The sequence below is a fragment of the Pongo abelii genome, chromosome 20 (genome assembly GCF_028885655.2).
Source record: "Pongo abelii isolate AG06213 chromosome 20, NHGRI_mPonAbe1-v2.0_pri, whole genome shotgun sequence".
Classification (NCBI taxonomy): domain Eukaryota; kingdom Metazoa; phylum Chordata; class Mammalia; order Primates; family Hominidae; genus Pongo; species Pongo abelii.
Window position 1 is genome coordinate 10,206,594 of NC_072005.2, and position 19,949 is coordinate 10,226,542.

The 19,949-nt window shown below is 47.2% G+C and overlaps 1 protein-coding gene across 12 annotated transcripts in view; it reads right to left on the reverse strand.

Moving 5' to 3' along the window:
- Positions 1-19,949, reverse strand: part of DNMT1 (DNA methyltransferase 1) — a 73,939-nt gene that overhangs the window by 51,199 nt on the left and 2,791 nt on the right. For all 12 annotated transcript variants that reach the window (XM_054539630.2, XM_054539627.2, XM_054539629.2 and 9 more), the window contains exons 2-8: positions 9,732-9,768; positions 8,477-8,584; positions 8,043-8,262; positions 4,975-5,050; positions 3,213-3,291; positions 1,576-1,610; positions 791-875 (exon numbers count right to left, since the gene is read on the reverse strand). In XM_054539630.2, the coding sequence (XP_054395605.2) occupies positions 791-875; positions 1,576-1,610; positions 3,213-3,291; positions 4,975-5,050; positions 8,043-8,262; positions 8,477-8,584; positions 9,732-9,768 (640 nt within the window). The remainder of the gene's footprint in view (positions 1-790; positions 876-1,575; positions 1,611-3,212; positions 3,292-4,974; positions 5,051-8,042; positions 8,263-8,476; positions 8,585-9,731; positions 9,769-19,949) is intronic.

Below are 19,949 nucleotides of genomic sequence, written 5' to 3' on the forward strand. Positions count from 1 at the left end.
TACTCAGGAGGCTGAGGCACAAGAACCCGGGAGGCGGAGGTTGCGGTGAGACAAGATCACACCACTGCATTCCAGCCTGGGCAACAGAGCAAGACTCCGTCTCAAAAAAAAAAAAAAAAAAAAAGTTTTAGCACCTCCCACGTCTGAAAATTAGATATTCACAAAGATCTCATCAGCCAGAGAAGCAAGAAGGCGAAGTGACAAACTGAAGCTCTGTGACTAGTTGATTAAGTGGCATAGGTTGGCCGGTGTGGCTCATGCCTGTAATCCCAGCACTTTGGTGGCTGAGGCAGGTGGATCATTCGAGGTCAGGAGTTCAAGACCAGCCTGGCCAACACAGTGAAACCCCATCTCCACTAAAATTAGCCGAGTACGGCGGCGAGCGCCTGTAGTCCCAGTGACTCAGGAGGCTGGGACACGAGAATCACTTGAACCTGGGAAGCAGAGGTTTCAACGAGCCGAGATCGCACCTCTGTACTCATTCCAGCCTGGGTGACAGAGTGGGAGACTGTCTCAAAAATAAATTAATTAATTAAATAAATAAAATAAAATATCACAAATAAGTAGCAAGGGTCCTCACTATCACAACCTCATAACCCACCTTCCATGTAGAGACCACGAAAAAACAAGTTTGAAAGGTGTTTAGCCAAAGTCAAAGGCATTTCGATCACTGGCAAAACCCATCTTGTTCTTCCACGTTCCCCACCCCCTGTCCCCACGTCCTGGAAGGAAATTGGGACCATATAGGATTAAGGGAGAATTAACAAACTTAGAGGTGATAGAGGTTTACTTTTTCATCTCTTTCTTCTTCCTTTTCAGTGCGTGTTCCTGGTTTTGCTCTTTCAGGTTCTTCTGCAGGAAGTGGTCTAGCAACTCTGTCAAGCAAAATAACACAGACCCCAAGTGTGAGTGCCAGGAGCTTCCCCAAAGAAGCAGTTTTCATAAAGCTCCTCTTTCCCCCAAAAGCAATCTTCATTATCTCAGGAGCCCTGACAGACACATACTCATTTAACATTTAGTATTTGATATGACTTTTACATCTGGTTCGAATGCCAGCTGCCCTCAATTCATTCCTTCCAAGAAAAGAGGAGAATTCTACTTGAATCTAAACGCTAATGATCTGACCCCAAATTCAGATCCTTCATAACGATATGGTTGCCATGGAAACTCACGATAAAGTTCTTCTTTCTAAACATTTTTTTTTTTTTTTTTTTGAGACGGAGTCTTGCTCTGTCACTCAGGCTGGAGTACAGTGGAATGATCTCAGATCACTGCAGCCTCTACCTCCTGGGTTCAAGCAATCCTTCTGACTCAGCCTCCTGAGTAGCTGGGATTAAATGCACGTGCCACCACGCCCAGCTAAGTTTTGAATTTTTAGTAGAGACAGGGTTTCACCAGGTTGGTCAGGCTGGTCTTGAACTCCTGACCTCAAGTGATTCGCCCGTCTTGGCCTCCCAAAGTGCTGAGATTACAGGCATGAGTCACCGTGCCTGGCCTTAAACTTTCTGAAAAAGTTTTGTGATCAAGATTACACAACTCGTAGAACAAAAAGAAAGGTCTAGTAACTATTCTTACCGTTCTTTGGATGTAACTCTACGTCTCTTCTCATCCTGTGTGGAGGGAAGGGAGGAAGAACAAAAAAGATTAGAATACTGGTTTCAAGGGAAGATCAACACCAAAAGTGTGAGTTGAAATATTAACACATTTGACATGGTTAGAGCAAGAGTGGGAGAGGAAGGGGCCTGGGTTTGGGGGAGAAGATCTGGGAAACTCTTACTCTGGTATTAATCCCCACCAACCCCAAAATAAAGGCAGGTCCGAGAAGTAGGCAGGCACACTGCCCATCACTAGAGATCACCTAGTGATACTACGTAAGAGAATCAAAGATTCTCCATCTTGTGTCAGGAATTTGTTTAATTTATTTGTTAGAGACCAGTCTGGGCAACATGGGAAACCTCATCTCTACAAAAAATACAAAAATTAGCTGATTGGCATGCGCCTGTAGTCCCAGCTGCTTGGGAGGGTGAGGTGGGAGGATCGCTTAAGCCCAGGAGGTTGAGGCTGCAGTAAGCCATGACTGCGCCACTGCACCCCAGCCTGGTGACAGAATGAGACCTGTCTCAAAAAAAAAAAAAAAAAAGAAAAGAAAAGAAAAAAGACAGAACTGTAATCCCAACACTTAGGGAGGCTGAGGCGGGCGGATCACTTGAGGTCAGAGTTCAAGACCAGCCTGGCCAACACGGTGAAATCCCATCTCTACTAAAAATATAAAAATTAGCTGGGTATGATGGCACATGCCTTGTAGTCTCAGCTACTCAGGAAGCTGAGGATGGAGAGTCACTTGAACCCAGGAGGCGGAGGTTGCAGTGAGCTGAGATCATGCCACTGCACTCCATCCTGAGCGAAAGAGTGAGACTCCATCTAAAAAAACCTTAAACAAAAAAAAAAAAAAAAAAAAAGAACCAAATTGGCTGGGCACGGCAGCTCACACCTATAATCCCGGCACTTTGGGAGGCCGAGGGGGGCGGATCGCCTAAGCTCAAGGAGTTCGAGACCAGCCTGGGCAACATGGTAAAACTCCATCTCTACTAAAATACAAAAATTAGCCGGGCGTGGTGGCACGCGCCTGTAGTCCCAGCTACTCAGGAGGCTGAGGCAGGAGAATCACTTGAACCCAGGAGGCTGAGGTTGCAGTGAACCAAGATCACGCCATTGCACTCCAGCCTGGGCGACAAGAGCAAAACCCTGTCTCCAAAAAAAAAAAGTCTAAATACATACACACATACATACATACACACACACACACACATATATAACATGTATGTATATAAGACTGCCTTGTCACTTGAGCTATGACGTCATTTCTCCCCTGGACCTCCAGCCTGCCCTGCAGATTTCAAATTTGCCAGCTTTCACAATCTTGTGAGCCAATTTCTCAAAATAAAGTCTCTCCCCATAAATATATATTCCAACTATGTACCCATAAAAAAAGAAAAAAATAAAACAAATTATATATACATACACGTGCATATGTATATATGTACCTATAGCTGTATACACACATATACATTCTATTGGTCCTGTCTCTCTGGAGAGCCCTAAATAGAGCCCTAGACAGGGTTTTTATTTACTTGGACAGAACACATATGAAGTCACAATCATCAAATACACCAAGTTAAGGTAGAGTCAGGAAATGAAAGCACCGGCCCTACCTGGTCTTTGTCTTCTTCCTTGATGGACTCATCCGATTTGGCTCTTTCAGACTCTTCCTGAGGTTTCCGTTTGGCAGGGCTGTCACACACAGTGAGGCCAACCATTAGTGGAACAAGACCCTAGGCCTCCAGCTGGCCTGAAGTGGACCCTCATTCACCAGGATGTTGAAAGAGGCTTCAGGTTTAATGTTTCTCTGAATGACGGGTTTAGAATGCTGTCTTGCCATCTTGTAAGTCCTAAGAAATCACAGGTCTAAACACCGATCAACAGCTGCTAGTGTCAGAGAAGAGACGTCACACACCTTTCTGATGGAGGGACACAGCACCATCCATAAAGTCAGCCTCAGACCAGGTGCAGTGGCTCATGCCTGTAATCCCAGCACTTTGGGAGGCCAAGGCATGAGGATCACCTGAGTTCAGGAGTTTCAGACCAGCCTGGCCAACATGGTAAAACCCTGTCTCTACCAAAAATACAAACATTAGCCAGGGGTTGTGGCGGGCACTTGTAATCCCAGCTACTCAGGAGGCTGAGGCAGGAGAATCACTTGAACCTGGGAGGTGGAAGTTGCAGTGAGCCGAAATCATGCCACTGCACTCCAGCCTGGGCGACAGAGCAAGACTCCGTATCAAAAAAAAAAAAAAAAAAAAAAAGCCAGTCTAAAAAAATAAAAAGCTGGAATCTGATCAGTCCTGTAATCCTATCAGTTTATAGGGAACAGAAGACAAGGGGACCTGTGGAACACCACAAGGATGCAATCGGCCCAATCTAGGAACTACTGGACAAATGAATTTCTTCAAGTAAACGGCAAGAAGATAAGAGATGAAGGAATTTAAAATCTGTGAGGAATTTTAAGTAAAATAGGAGGGAAGGAATCTATAACTTTAAGGAACAAGTCAACCAAACGCTGTCTGTTTGCCACACGGCTTGTTCACCACAAAGGGAAAAATGTAAATACCAACTATATATCTGATAGTAGAGAATTCTTACATTTTTATAAAGACATCAGAACAGTATTATACTTTGGTTTGTTAAAAAGACTGTTTTGGCTGGGCACGGTGGCTCACGCCTGTAACCCCAGCACTTTGGGAGGTCGAAGTGGGCAGATCACCTGAGGTCAGGAGTTTGAGACCAGTCTGGCCAACATAGTGAAACCCCACCTCTACTAAAAATACAAAAATTAGCCAGGCGTGGTGGCATGCGCCTGTAATCCCAGCTACTCAGGAGACCGAGGCAGGAGAATCACTTGAACCCGGGAGGCGGAGGTTGCAGTGAGCCGAGATCGTGCCACTGCACTCCAGCCTGGGTGACAGAGCCAGACACTGTCTCAAAAAAAAAATACTGCTAAATGTTAGCAATTATTGTAAAATATGAGTAATTAAAAAAAAAGTTGTCAAAAGAGATCTCATTGTCTAGAAATATACTAAACTATTTATGGACAAAATAATCCAGGTGGGGCAGGGATACACAATATGGGGGTATAGATGAAACAACGGCTGTAACTTGATAACTGTTGGCACTAGATGATGGGTATTTCAGGGTTCATTATACAAAACTCATGATTTTGTGTACATCTGAACTTTCCTATATGAGTAAAAACAGTAACGTTTTCAGAAATGCTATTCATAAATGTCTAGAGAACAGAACCGCAAGATGAAAACCTATACAACATGGAAGACAGAATTGCCACGTGACGCCCTACCAATTCCATCCCAAAACAGCCGGCCCCTAAAAAAGGTAGCAGCCAATTTATCGTATACTGACCCCTTTGCAAAATGAGTTGTGATGGTGGTTTGCCTGGTGCTTTTCCTTGTAATCCTGGGGCTAGGTGAAGGTTCAGCTGTTTAAAGAAAAAAAAGCATTAAAAAGAAAAAAAAAAAGCCACTATGAATAGAAAGCCAACAGCAATAATGCAGTTCAACATTACTAAGCTATTGCAGGAAGCCAGGTTCTAAGGACTAAGTATCTTTGCATTTTTATTCTAGTCAATAACCAGCTTGCTAATGTTGGCAGTTAGCACCTGCCAGTTTGTTGAGCCATATCATGTCAGTTATTTGAGGGGCCAAATGCTAAAGAAGGCCAGGAAACAGAGCCTCTTGTTAAAATATCAAAAGATGAAGTGGGCCAGGCACAGTGGCTCACATCTATAATCCCAAAACTTTGAGAGGCTGGGGTGGGAAAATAATCCAAGCTCAGGTATTCAAGAACAGCCTGGACAACATGGCAAAACCCCATCTCTACTAAAAATACAAAAAAATTAGCTGGGTGTGGTGGTACACACCTATAATCCCAGCTATTCAAGAGGCTGAGGCACAAGAATCACTTGAACCCGGGAGATGGGGGTTGCCGTGAGCCAAGATCGCGCCACTGTACACAGCCTTGGCGACAGAGCAAGACCCTGTCTCTTAAAAAAAAAAAAAAAAAAAAAAAAAGAAATAGGCCAGGTGCCGTGGCTCATGCCTGTAATCCCAGCACTTTGGGAGGCAAGACGGGCAGATCACAAGGTCAAGAGATCGAGACCATCCTGGCCAACATGGTGAAACCCCGTCTCTATTAAAAATACAAAAATTAGCTGGGCGTGGTGGCACATGCCAGTAGTCCCAGCTCCTCGGGAGGCTGAGGCAAAAGAATCACTTGAACCCAGGAGGTGGAGGTTGTGGTGAGCCGAGATTGTGCCACTGCACTCCAGCCTGGCCACAGAGTGAGACTCCATCTCAAAAAATAAAAAATAAAATAAAATAAAATAAAGGGCCGGGTGAGGTGGCTTACACCTGTAACCTCAACACTTTCAGAGGCCAAAGCAGGTGGATCACCTGAGGTCAGGAGTTCAAGACCACCTTGGCCAACGTGGTGAAACCCTGTCTCTACTAAAAATACAAAAATTAACTGGGCGTGGTGGCGCATGCCTCCATCTCAAAAAATAAAATAAAAATTAAAAGAAAATAAAATAAGGCTGGGCATGGTGGCTCACGCCTGTAATCCCAACACTTTGGGAGGCCGAGGCAGGTGGATCATGAGGTCGGGATATTGAGACCATCCTGGCTAACACAGTGAAACCCCATCCTACTAAAAATATAAAAAATTATCCAGGCGTGGTGGCAGACGCCTGTAGTCCCAGCTACTTGGGAGGCTGAGGCAGGAGAATGGCATGAACCTGGGAGGTGGAGCTTGCAGTGAGCCGAGATCGTGCCACTGGGCGACAGAGTGAGATTCTGTCTCAAAAATAATAAAAATAAAATAAAATAAAATAAAACTGAAGTAGCTAAGAACCAGACCTGAGCTCAAGTACTAGCCTATTGTTTGTTTTTTAAAAAATTCCAGAAGAGGCTGGGCGCAGTGGCTCATGCCTGTAATCCCAGCACTTTGGGAGGCCGAGGCAGGCGGATCATGAGGTCAGGAGATCGAAACCATCCTGGCTAACATGGTGAAATCCCGTCTCTACTAAAAAATACAAAAAAAATTAGCCGGGCGTGGTGGCGGGCGCCTGTAGTCCCAGCTACTCGGGAGGCTGAGGCAAAAGAATGGCGTGAACCCGGGAGACAGAGCTTGCAGTGAGCCGAGATTGCACCACTGCACTTCAGCCTGGGAGACAGCGAGACTCCGTCTCAAAAAAAAAAAAAAAAAAAAAAAATTCCAAAAGAGTTCCTTTGCCTAAAACTGGGCAAGAGTCTGAGAATAAATGTTCAGTTTAACCAGGCATATAAGGTCTTAGAAGGAGTAAGTATTTGTAGCACTTGTCATCTGCAACCTGTCACACATGTAGCCATGTTTTGGGATCTAATGCTGCAACTTGGTCAAAAACAAAAAAATTTTTTTTTTTGGAGACAGTGTCTCACTCTTGTTGCCCAGGCTGGAATTACAGGCGCCCGCCACCCCGTCTGGCAAATTTTTTGTATTTTCAGTAGAGACAGGGTTTTACCATGTTGGGCAGGGTGGTCTCGAACTCCTGACCTCAGATGATCCAGCCACCTTGGCCACCCAAAGTGCAGGAATTACAGGCATGAGCCACCGCACCCCCAGCTAAGACAAAATTTAAAGACATACACATCTAAGCTAGTTAGGAAATGTCCAGTAATTACTAGCGAGGATGCGTACAACAGAAAGGAACCTGGAAACACTGACCTGGGGTCCAAGTTTAACTGCCCCCTTATATGCTACCAAAGCCTCCTTCTAGGTTGAAAATGAGCCAAGTGGGGCCAGGCATGGTGGCTCACACCTGTAATCCCAGCACTTTGGGAAGCTAAGGCAGGAGGACCACTTCAGGTCAGGAGTTCCAGACCAGTCTGGCCAACATGGTGAAACCCCATCTCTACTAAAAATACAAAAATTAGCTGGGCATGGTGGTGCCCGCCTATAATACTAGCTACTTGGGAGGCTGAGGCAGGAGAATCACTTGAAACTGGGAGGCAGAGGTTGCAGTGAGCCAAGATCGCGCCATTGCACTCTAGCCTGGGCGATAGAGCAAGATTCTGTCATAAAAAAAAAGAAAGAAAGAAAGTAAGAAAGTCAAGCGGGGCCAGGCGTGGTGGCTTACGCCTGTAATCCCAGCACTTTGGGAGGCCAAGGCAGGCGGATTACTTGAGGTCAGGAGTTCCGGACCAGCCTGGCCAACATGGTAAGACCCCATCTCTACTAAATACAAAAATTAGCTGGGTGTGGTGGCACATGCCTCTAATCCCAGTTACTTGGGAGGCTGAGGCAGGAGGATCCCTTGAACCTGGGAGGCAAAGGTTACAGTGAGCCGAGGTTACACCACTGTGCTCCAGCCTGGGCAACACAGTGAGACTCCATCTCAAAAACAATTAAAAATAAAAGGAATCATCTGCTCTTACGCTTAGCCTCTCCATCGGACTTGCTCCTCCTGGGCGTGCGAGGTTTGGAAAGGGGCTTGGGGGGGCTGTTGGCATCTGCCATTCCCACTCTACGGACTTCACTTCTTGCTTTGTTCCCGTTTTCTAGACGTCCATTCACTTCCCGGTTGCAAGCATGAGCACCATTCTCCAAGGACAAATCTTTATTTAAAAGGGATTTGACTTTAGCCAGGTAGCCCTCCTACAGCAGGAAAGGATAATTTAAGTAGCAGTGAATGTAAACAAGTGTCAGAGAACAAGGAAACACATGTGTTTCCTTCATCTTCATCATCATCATCATCATCATCATCATCAGGCAATGAGAACAGCTGGGGATCTTGCTGCCTCCCTGGTCACAGACAAGTTACTAGGAGGAGACATTTTTCTAGAGGCTGGGATGCTGAGAACTGACTTACCTCGGATAATTCTTCTTTACGTAATTTGGTTTCCAAGTCACATAACTGATTCTTTATTTCTGTTTGCAGAAATTCGTGCAAGAGATTCAATTTCTCCTTCACACATTCCTAAGGGAAGGATATAGGTTTAGCAGTCCCCACATTCCCAAGCTATTCACTAATAGACTAATACACAAATTATTGAGCTGCCTGATCACATCACAATGACTGAATGGCAGGCAATGCTGTCTCGGCCAAAACACTAAACAGTCATGAACTGTGTTCAGGGAATTTCCATTAGGATCACTTCACTCCTGTCTCCAAAGTGCTGAAAAATGGGAAAGTTGGAGGTGAGATGGAGACATATCATGGTTTATAAGAACAATACCGTGCTTCTGTAAAGTATCGGCCAGGCACAGTAGCTCACACCTGTAATCCCAGCACTTTGGGAGGCCGAGGCAAGTGGATTGCTTTGAGCCCCAGAGTTCAAAACCAGCCTGGGGCGACATGACGAAATCCCATCTTTACAAAAAATATTTTAAAATTAGCTGGGCATGGTGGCTTGAGCCTGTAGTTAGAGCTACTTGGGAGGCTGAGTGGGAAAATCACTTGAGCCTGGGAGGCGAAGGTTGCAGTGAGCCAAAATTGTGCCATTGCACTCCAGCCTGGGCTACAGAATGAGACCCTATCTCAAAACAATAACAAAAACACAATAAAACAGTGTTACCAGGACAAGTTACAATCCAGAGTAGATTGTTTAGGAACTGAGATTGGGTTAAAAAAAAAAAAAACCTGGGCCAGGCATGGTGGCTCACGCCTGTAATTCCAGCACTTTGGGAGGCCAAGGTGGGCAGATCACGAGCAGGAGTTCAAGACCAGTCTGGCCAACATGGTGAAACCCCATCTCTACTAATAATATAAAAATTAGCTGGGCATGGTGGTGCGTGCCTGTAGTCCCAGCTACTCGGGAGGCCGAGGCAGGAGAACAGCTTGAATCTGGGAGGCAGAGGTCACAGTGAGCCGAGATCGTGCCATTGCACTCTAGCCTGGGCGACAGAGTGAGACTCTGTCTCAAAAAAAAAAAAAAAAAAACACCACCACCACCCAACTATTAGCAGCAAATTAGTGCTGACATTTAACAAGAATATCCCAATTATCTTTGAAACTTCATGGGAAAAAATGCAAAATCCATTTAAAGAAAACAAACTTCTTTTTATGAGCCACAAAGTGTGTCAGTCAGATTTGGTAATAAGAAAAATTTTAAGGTGGAGATTACCTTTTCTGTTAAGCTGTCTCTTTCCAAATCTTTGAGCCTGGGAGGAAGAAATAGGGGAGAAAATACAAACATTTGTTAAGCAACTTCATTTGCCTGTAAGAATATCACAGTTCTAAAGAAGTTTTGGACACAAACAAGTTTAACGTATGAGTGTTAGAAAAAACTAAGCTGGCTTTTGTCTCCCCGCAAGAGTCTAGAGTGTCCTACTGGAATGCCTAATGCTAAGAAGTCATCTGATCTGAACAAGGTTCCCCTTTTGGGGGTCATTTTTCTGATGATTGTGAGATTACATAGCAGCTCTGTAACAGAATATGTATATGTGTGTATGTATATATATATACACACATACACACACAGCAGCTCTGTAACAGAATATGTATGTGTGTATATATGTGTATATATATATGTGTATATATATACACACATATACACACACATACCTATACATTATACAGACAGACAGACAGACAGACACGGAGTCTCGCTCTGTTGCCCAGGCTGGAGTGCAGCGGTGCGATCTCAGCTCACTGCAACCCTCACCTTCTGGGTTCAAGTGATTCTCTCACCTCAGCCTCCCGAGTAGCTGGGATTATAGGCACCACCAGCCTCGTTAATTTTTTGTATTTTGAGTACAGACAGGGTTTCACCATGTTCGCCAAGCTGGTCTTGAATTCCTGACCTCAAGTGATCCGCCTGCCTCAGTCTCCTGAAGTGCTAGGATTACAGGCATGAGCCACCATGTCTGGCATGCATATATATATATATATATATATATATATATATATATATATACACACACATACATATATAGATATATATATATTTTTTTTTTTTTTGAGATAGGGTTTTGCTCTTGTTGCCCAGGCTGGAGTGCAATGGTGCGATCTCAGCTCACCACAACCTCCGCCTCCCAGGTTCAAGCAATTCTCCTGGCTCAGCCTCCCCAGTAGCTGGGATTACAGGCATGCACCACCACACCCAGCTAATTTTATATTTTTAGCAGAGACAGGGTTTCTCCGTGTTGGTCAGGCTGGTTTCAAACTCCCGACCTCAGGTGATCTGCCTGCCTCAGCCTCCCAAAGTGCTGGGATTACAGGCATGAGCCATCATGCCCAGTCTGTGTATTTTAAAAGGTACCAGGGACCAGGCATGGTGGCTCACGCTTATAATCCCAGCACTTTGGGAGGCCAAGGCGAGCGGATCACTTGAGCCCAGGTGTTCAGACCAGCCTGAGCAACATAGCAAAACCCCGTCTCTACAAAAATACAAAAATTAGTGGCTGGGCATGGTGGCTGATGCCTGTAATCCCAATACTTTGGGAGGCCGAGGTGGGTGGATTACCTGAGGTCAAGGGTTTGAGACCAGCCTGGCCAACATGGCGAAACCCCATCTCTACTAAAAATACAAAAATTAGCCAGGCGTGGTGGTGGGTGGCTGTAATACCAGCAACTTGGGAGGCTGAGGCAGGAGAATCACTTGAACCCGGGAGGCAGAGGTTGCAGTGAGCCGGTCACGCCATTGCACTCTAGCCTGGGCAACAAGAGTGAAACTCTGTCTCAAAAAAAAATAAATAAAATAAAATAAAAATAACTGGGTTTGGTGGCATGTGCTTGTGGTCCCAGTTACTTGGGAGGCTGAGGATGGAAGATCACCTGAGCCCGGGAGGTCGAGGCCACAGTGAGCCGTGACTGCATCACTGCACTCCAATCTAGGCAACAGAGTGAGACTCTGACTCAAAAAGATACCAGGAAAGTGGGGGCAGGTCATATAGTTGGGGGCCATCCATAAGCGAAATGACCTACAGCTGGTCTTTCTCCATTTGGGTCTGACAACAGCCCATAACAAGGTGTGCCACAGTATGGCCAGTGTCAGAATGAGTAGCCCAGGGCCACAGGACACTGTGGGGAACAGCCAGCTGATGTTCCTAAAGGCCTGGCGGGGGGTGGTGGCATTTTATTGAGGATGAAATGGGGGAGTCAAGCATCCAGGGAAGCAAGGGGTACCCACACAAAGGGCAGATAGAGGTGAAGTTAGAGGAGGTGGCTGGCACCTCCCCAAATAACTCATTCTTCAGGATGTCTCTAGCTGGTCATTCCTAAATGTAGAACTGCCAGGAGTTTGCCTGGGAAATCATGGTCTGATTTGATTACTGACAATTAGTGGCTTGCCTCTTTCAGGGACAAAGAGGGAAAAAAATAAAAGAACAATAGCCGGGCGCAGTGCTGCGGTGCTGCGTGCCTGTAACCTCAGCTACTTAGGAGGCTGCGGTGGGAGGATGGCTTGTGGCCAGGAGTTTGAGTCCAGCCTGGACAACATAGGGAGATCCTATCTCTTCAGAAAAAAATAAAGGAACAAGAAGAGAAGGTATCAAGGAAAGGGAGAGGAACACAGGCTGTTGTTCCCAGCCTGGGTGCTAACTACAGACTGTGGGGTGAGAACAGGTCTAACCAGCTGGGTAAGTATCTGTTGGTGGAGAGAAGGTGCCCCAGGCAGGAACCAGGCCACTGCCATCTCTGGACCTTCCCACCTAGCACCTGCACAGACAGGTGCTCAGTTATCATTTGCCCGAAGGGCAGAAGTGGCTTCTCCAGGCTGGCCTTCCTAGAGGGTAAGTGCAGGCAGCAGCATGAGGAATGCTTTGCTGGACCGATGTCTTACAGCGGCTGCTCTGGATCATGCAGGCCCTGATTCCCCACCAGCGCTGCTCACATCTGAGCACCTGCTGAATGCCAGGCCCTGCTCCAGGCAATGAGCTAAGTGATTAGATGTAGGTGTCACTAGGCAGGGACTTCCTGACTTGCTGCATCGTTAGGAAAGACCGTTCTGTAGGGACAGCGCGGTGGCTCACGCCTGTAATCCCAGCACTTTGGAAGGCTGAGGCGGGCGGATCATGAGGTCAGGAGATCGAGGCCATCCTGGCTAACATGGTGAAACCCCGTCTCTACTAAAAATACAAAAAATTAGCCAGGCGTGGTGGCGGGCACCTGTAGTCCCAGCTACTCAGGAGGCTGAGGCAGAAGAATGGCGTGAACCCAGGAGGCAGAGCTTGTAGTGAGCCGAGATCATGCCACTGCACTCCAGCCTGGGCGACAGAGCAAAACTCTGTCTCAAAAAAAAAAAAAAAAAAAAGACTTCTGTAGAAGAGACACTTAACACCCTGCAAACACAGTGGTAATATAGACTGTATATTATATATACTGTATCACTTGGACTCAAGGTGCTACAAGGCCAGGCAAGACGCAGTAGCTCATGCCTGTAATCCCAGCACTTTGGGAGGCCAAGGCAGGAGGATCACTTGAGGTCAGGAGTTTGAGACCAGCCTGGGCTACATTGAGAGATCCCGTCTCTACAAAAAAATGTAAAAATTAGCTGGGTGTGGTTAGTGTGCACCTGTGGTACCAGCTACTTGGGAGGCTGAGGTGGGAGGATTGCTTGAGCCTGGGAGGTTGAGGCTGCAGTGAGTTATGATGGTACCACTGCAATCTAGCCTGTTCAGCCTGGGCAACAGAGCAAGACCCTGTCTCAAAAAAAAAAAAAAAAAAAAAAGATGCTTTGACATCAGGATTTCCAGGAGCACAAGGAACCTCTTCCAGGCAAAAGTCATTCTACCCTTGTAGCAACTGGGGTCCAAGGAGAGCCTTAAGTCAGGAGAGCTACAGAAACTGGTACTTCCAGCCAGAGGCACACACGCTGTGGTAACAGCATTACACTTGACTTCTCAGTCATTCCGCTGAGAAAACTGGAAGGACATGGCTTCTACCTCGACCAAGCCAGCCAGTCTCCTGATCCCGAGGTTGCCTGGGGTGTGAAGGACAAGGCTCAATTGATTGTGGAGACCAAGGTGTCCTTGCAGAATGGGTCTGCTTTCTTTCAGCCCCTCTTATGAACTGGGATATTTAGCCTGGCAAAGAGAATAGAGAAACCTTCAAAACCCCTAGAATATCTCATCCAGTAGAGACTGGATTTAATCTGCCTGGCCCCAGAGTGGCAGGTGGGATCCCAGGCAGGCAGTGAGGAGCTGGCGGGAGGGTCACTTTAGAGACATCCCTTCCCTGGTAAAACTGTGATGACACCAATCACCCCTGCTGAAGCCAGGAGGGTCACAGACTGCCGTGAAGGACGGAGCAGAGGACTCAGAATGCCGGCTTAGTGCCCAGCCTGAGACCCTATGATTCTTTCCTAGTGTTTCCCTTGGAGATGAGCCCTCCGCAGAGGGGAGATAAGATATATATAACCAGCTGGCCGGGTGCAGTGGCTCATGCTTGTAATCCCAGCACTTTGGGAGGCCGACGTGGGCGGATCACCTGAGGTCAGGAGTTCGAGACCAGCCTGACCAACATGAAGAAACTCCATCTCTACTAAAAATCCAGAATTAGCCAGGCATGGTGGCACATGCTTATAATCCCAGCTACTCAGGAGGCTGAGGCAGGAGAATCGCTTGAACCCGGGAGGTGGAGGCTGCAGTGAGCCAAGGTCACGCCATTGCACTCCAGCCTGGGCAACAAGAGTGAAACTCCATCTCAAAAAAAAAAAAAAAAAAAAAAGATATATATAAACAACCGCAAAGGAATAAGGCAAATACAGCTCACGCCCGTGGGCTTCCCAAGAGAAAGGGTATAACAGCCTCAGGAAGAAGTTGAGAGCTCTGTGTGAACCTGGCACAGGAAGCTGCTCAAACAGGGGCACCATTGAGAAGCGCCTGGCTCTGGAAACACACAAGAAACAAACGCGAGAATGGCCACATACAGGGAGGGAAAGGCACCTCCAGAGAGGTGGCTGGGGACAGTCGGAGGGAGGGCAGAAGCATCCCACTTATCAATCTTGTTCCATAGTTAACAAACCACCAAAGCAGTCAAGGGGAAGTAGAACCAATGACATCAGAGCCATGCTAAGAAAACTAACCCAGCAGAGGTATCTAGTATAGAATGGATAGGAAGAAATTATAAAATGTTAGATTACTCTAACACCTCTACGCCAGAAATGCTGGTCTGAAATACAGCAGACCATGGCTGGGCGCAGTGGCTCATGCCTGTAATCTCTACACTTGGGAAGCCAGGGCAGGAGGATCACTTGAGCCCAGAAATTCGAGACTAGCCTGGGCAACAGAGCGAGACCCTGTCTCTACAAGAAAGAATAATTAGCTGGCTGTGGTAGAATGCACCTATAGTCCTAGCTACTCAGGAGGCAGAGGCGGGAGGATCACTAGAGCTCAGGAATTTGGGACCAGCCTGGGCAATACGGTGAGACCCTGTCTCTACAAGAAAACAGTAATTAGCTGGGTATGATAGCATGCACCTGTACTCCTAGCTGCTCAGGAGGCCGAGGCGGAAGGATCACTAGAGCCCAGGAATTTGAGACCAGCCTGGGCAACACAGCGAGACCCTGTCTCTACAAAAAATAGTAATTAGCTGGGTGTGGTGGCATGCACCTATAGTCTTAGCTACTCAGGAGGCTGAGGCAGGAGGATCACTAGAGCCCAGGAATTCAAGACCAGCCTGAGCAACACAGCGAGACCCTGTCTCTACAAAAAATAGTAATTAGTAATTAGCTGGGTGTGCTAGCATGTACCTATAGGCCTAGCTACTCGGGAAGCCGAGGCGGGAGGATCAATAGAGCCCAAGAATTCGAGACCAGCCTGGACAACACAGCAGAGACCCTGCCTAAACAAAAAATAGTAATTAGCTTGGTGTGGTAGCATGCACCTGTGGTCCTAGCTACTCAGGAGACTGAGGCAGGAGGATCACTAGAGCCCAGTGAGCTATAATTGTGCTGCTGCATGCCAGCCTGGGTGACAGAGCAAGACCTTGTCTCTAAAAATAAAATATAGTGGACCATGCAAGACAAGTTACAAGTCTCTGTCAAACCAGCTTCTTCAGGCTGGCTGCATGGCAGCTGGAGCAGGGCTGCCCAAGAAGGCATCTGCAGTAGGCAAAAGAGTAGACCCACTGGGCGCGGTGGCTCATGCCTGTAATCCCAGCACTTTGGGAGGCTGAAGCGGGTAGATCAGCCGAGCTAAGGAGTTCAAGACCAGCCTGGGCAACATGGCAAAACCCCATCTCTACTAAAAATACAAAAATTAACTGGGCTTGGTGGCTCACGCCTGTAATCCCAGCTACTCAAGAGGCTGAGGCACAAGAATCATTTGAACCCAGGAGGCAGAAGTTGCAGTGAGCCGAGATCATGCCACTGCACTCCAGCCTGGGCGACAGAGCGAGACTCCATCTCAAAAAGAGTGGACCCACCGAAAAATGTTCATGCCCTAATCCCTGGAACCTGTGAATATATTACTTTACTTGGCAAAAGCGATTTTGCAGATGTAACTAAGAATACAGCCCTTGAGATGGGGAGATTATCCTGGATTATCTGGGGTGGGCCCAATCTAATCACTTCAGCCCTTAAGAGCACAGAACCTCTCTAGATGCAGAGAGCGGGCAACGTTGGAGGACGGGTCAGAGAGAGATGCAACCCGCAAATGCTGACTTTAAAGGTAGAGGAAGGGGGCATGAACCGGGGGATGAGACAGCCTCCAGAAACGGGCAACGACCCTCAGTTTAGAATCAGTGAAAAAAACGGGACCTGAGTCTTACAACTACCAACTTCTGCCAACACCCCAAAATAGGAAACAGATTCTCCCCTGGAGCTCCCAGAAAGGAATGCAGCCTGCTTACACCTTGATTTTCATCCGGTGAGACCCACATCAGATTTCTGACCTGCATAAGGTAATAAATGTATGTCCTTTAAGCCGGCAAGTTTGAGGCAAGACCCTCCACCTGCAAAAAGATTATGACTCGCTGAAGACTCAGATGATTTTTTTTTTTTTTTTTTTTTGAGACGGAGTCTTGCTCTGTTGCCCAGGCTGGAGTTCAGTGGCGCGATCTCGGCTCACTGCAACCTCCGCCTCCCAGGTTCAAGCAATTTTCCTGCCTCAGCCTCCCACAGAGCTGGGACTATAGGTGCGTGCCACCACGCCTGGCTAATATTTTTTGAATTTTTAGTAGAGACGGGGTTTCACCATGTTAGCCAGGATGGTCTCGACCTCCTGACCTCGTGATCTGCCCGCCTTGGCCTCCCAAAGTGCTGGGATTACAGGCGTGAGCCACCGTGCCCGGCTGATTTTTTTTTTTTTTTTTTTTTTTTTTGAGACAGAGTCTCACTCCTTCACCCAGGCTGGAGTGCAGTGGCACAATTATGGCAAACTGCAGCCTCGACCTCATGGGTTCAAGTGATCCTCCCACCTCTGCCTCCCGAGTAGCTGGGACCCCAGGTGCATGCCACCACTTTTGGCTTTTTTTTTTTTTTGAGATGGGGGGGTCTTCCTATGTTGCCCAGACTAGTCTTGAACTCCTTGGCTGAAGCAATCCTCCCGTCTTGGCCTCCCAAAGTGCTGGGATTACAGGCATGAGCCACTGCACACGGCCGAGTCTAATAACTTTTACACATACTAGGAAACCAAAATGTGTGTGTGACTCACTTTCTTGCTAGATTCACTTTATTGCAGTGGTCTGGAACCAAACCCACAGCATCCCCACTGTACACACAGGACCACATAATAACCAGTGATGAAGGGCTTTGGACAGGTGCTGCTCTCAACACATCTATACTGATAAGCTCAGCTTCCTAACACCCCTGTCGAGCAGGCAGCCCCACCCCCTTTTTATAGATGAAACACCAAGGCACCAAGAAGTTCAATAACTTAGCCATACAGCCGGCAAGTAGGGCGGGATTTGAACCCCAGCAGTCTGTACTCCTAGAATTCTACCACAGGGGAGCAAAACAAAAGAGGTAAGTCAATTTTGCTTTATTCAGTATGTACTCAGTAGTAGCCAAGGAACTGGAGTTAAGGAGTTCAAGACCTAGCTTAATCCCATCACAGAATGACTAGCAGTAAGAAAGCTATAGTAGTTACGAACGCTAATCAGTTGTGCAAAGGAGGCTGCTAGCATCAGTGTTAATCCAGGCTGTACAGGGGAAGAGCTGGCATGCAAGCATTCGAGTCTACTGTGCTCCAAGCTGCAGATACAGTGAATATGGCAGACACGCTCTGGTAACAGACCCTGAAATAATCACTAATTTCAGTGTTATAATGGCACCATGCTGGGTACACCGGACAAAATTCAACACTCTTATTGTGGAGAAGCAAGCCTAGCCATCTGAGCGCAGGCTTAAGAATGAATTAACCGGCCAGGCACGGTGGCTCACGCCCGTAATCCCAATACTTTGTAGGGCTGAGGCAGGCGGATCACTTGAGTCCAGGAGTTCAACACCAGCCTGGCCAAAATGGTAAACCCTGGTTTCTACTAAAAATAAGAAAAAGTTAGCCAGGCGTGGTGGCACATGCCTGTAATCCCAGCTACTCAGGAGGCTAAGGCAGGAGAATCGCTTGAACCCGGGAGGGGGAGGTTGCAGTGAGCCAAGTTCGCACCACTGCACTCCAGCCTGGGCGACAGCACGAGACTCTGTCTCAAAAATAAAATAAAATAAAATAAAAACAATGAACCGGCTGGACACCATCATACCTGTAATCCCAGCATTTTGGGAGGCTAAGGCAAGTGGATCACTTGAGGTCAAGAGTTTGAAACCAGCCTGGTCAACATGGCAAAACCCAGTCTCTAATAAAAATACAAAAATTACCTGGGCTTGGTGGCGGGCGCCTGTAATCCCAGCTACTCGGGACACTGAAGTAGGAGAATTGCTTGAACTCGGGAGGCAGAGGTTGCAGTGAGCCGAGATCATGGCCACTGCACTCCAGCCTGGGCGACAGAGCAAGACTCAGCCTCGAGGGGGAAAAAAAAAATTAGCTGGGCGTGGTGGTGCACACCTGTAATCCCAGCTACTTGGGAAGCTGAGACAGGAGAAGTGCTTAAACCCGGGAGGCAGAGGCTGCAGTGAGCTGAGATCACACCATTGCACTCCAGCCTGGGCCACAGAGCAAGACCCTGCCTCAATTAAAAAAAAAAAAAAAAATCTAAGTTTCAGGTACTGTTGGATGCCATGTTTGTTTATTTTCATTTAATATTTTCAAAATGTAAAAAATATATATATATATATGTGGAGTGAGTCATATAAACTACAATTTCAATGTCTACCACATGGTCAAAAGCAGTCCTCCAAAACTCCAATGCCTACAGTGAAGCAATCTGAGTTGAAAGAAATGTGGAACCCAGGGTCAATGGTGGATTGTAAGGCTCACCTAATGGTATTCCAATTCAGCCAAACAAAATATTTGCACAGGGCCAACAGAGCCCCTGAGCCAGTGGCCTACTGGCAACCCCTGTTGAAGGGAAAGGCTTTGGCAAGCAGCAGACCTTAGCAGGAATTCCTGCTTCCTGGCAGTTAACTCCTGCAGCATCCACATCCACTTTTAAGAACTCTTGAGGAATAATGGCCCAGCCCAGTGGCTCACGCCTGTAATCTCAGCCCTTTGGGAGGCCAAAGCAGAGGACTGCTTCAGTCCAGGAGTTCAAGACCAGCCTGGGCAACAAAGCAAGACCCTCATCTCTAAAAAAAATTTTTTTTTTTTCTGAGACAGAGTTTCGCTCCTGTTGCCCAGGCTGGAGTGCAACGGTGCAATCTCCGCTCACTGCAACCTCCGCCTCCTGGGTTCAAGCGATTATCCTGCCTCAGCCTCCCGAGTAGCTGGGATTACAGGCGCCCGCCACCATACCTGGCTAATTTTTTTGTATTTTTAGTAGAGATGGGGTTTCGCCACGTTGGCCAGGCTGGTCTCAAACTCCTGACCTCAGGTGATCTGCCCATCTCGGCCTCCCAAAGTGCTGGGATTACAGACGTGAGCCACCGCGCCCAGCCTTCTAAAAAATTTTTTAAGGATTAGCTGGGCATGGTGACATGTGTCAGCCACTCAGGAGGCTAAGGCAGGAGGATTGCTTGAGCTCAGGGGTTCAAGGCTGCAGTAAGCCATGATTGTGCCACTGCATTCCAGCCTGGGTGACACAGTGAGATCCTGTCTCTTAAAAAAAAACTGAAAAAAACAAGCTAAGTTAGCCACTAGCATGTGAACCTTTATGTGCCATGCATATTCTCATTTAACCCAATACCAGCTGAAAACCCATGTCATTATTCCTAGACTATGGATATAGAGGTGGCATACACTTGTTTAAGGTCATCGAGCCAGTGGAGGTCATGTTTTCAAGAAGGCTGGGCAGGCTAGGCATGGTGGCTCACACCCGTAATCCCAACACGTTGGGAAGCTGAGTCAGG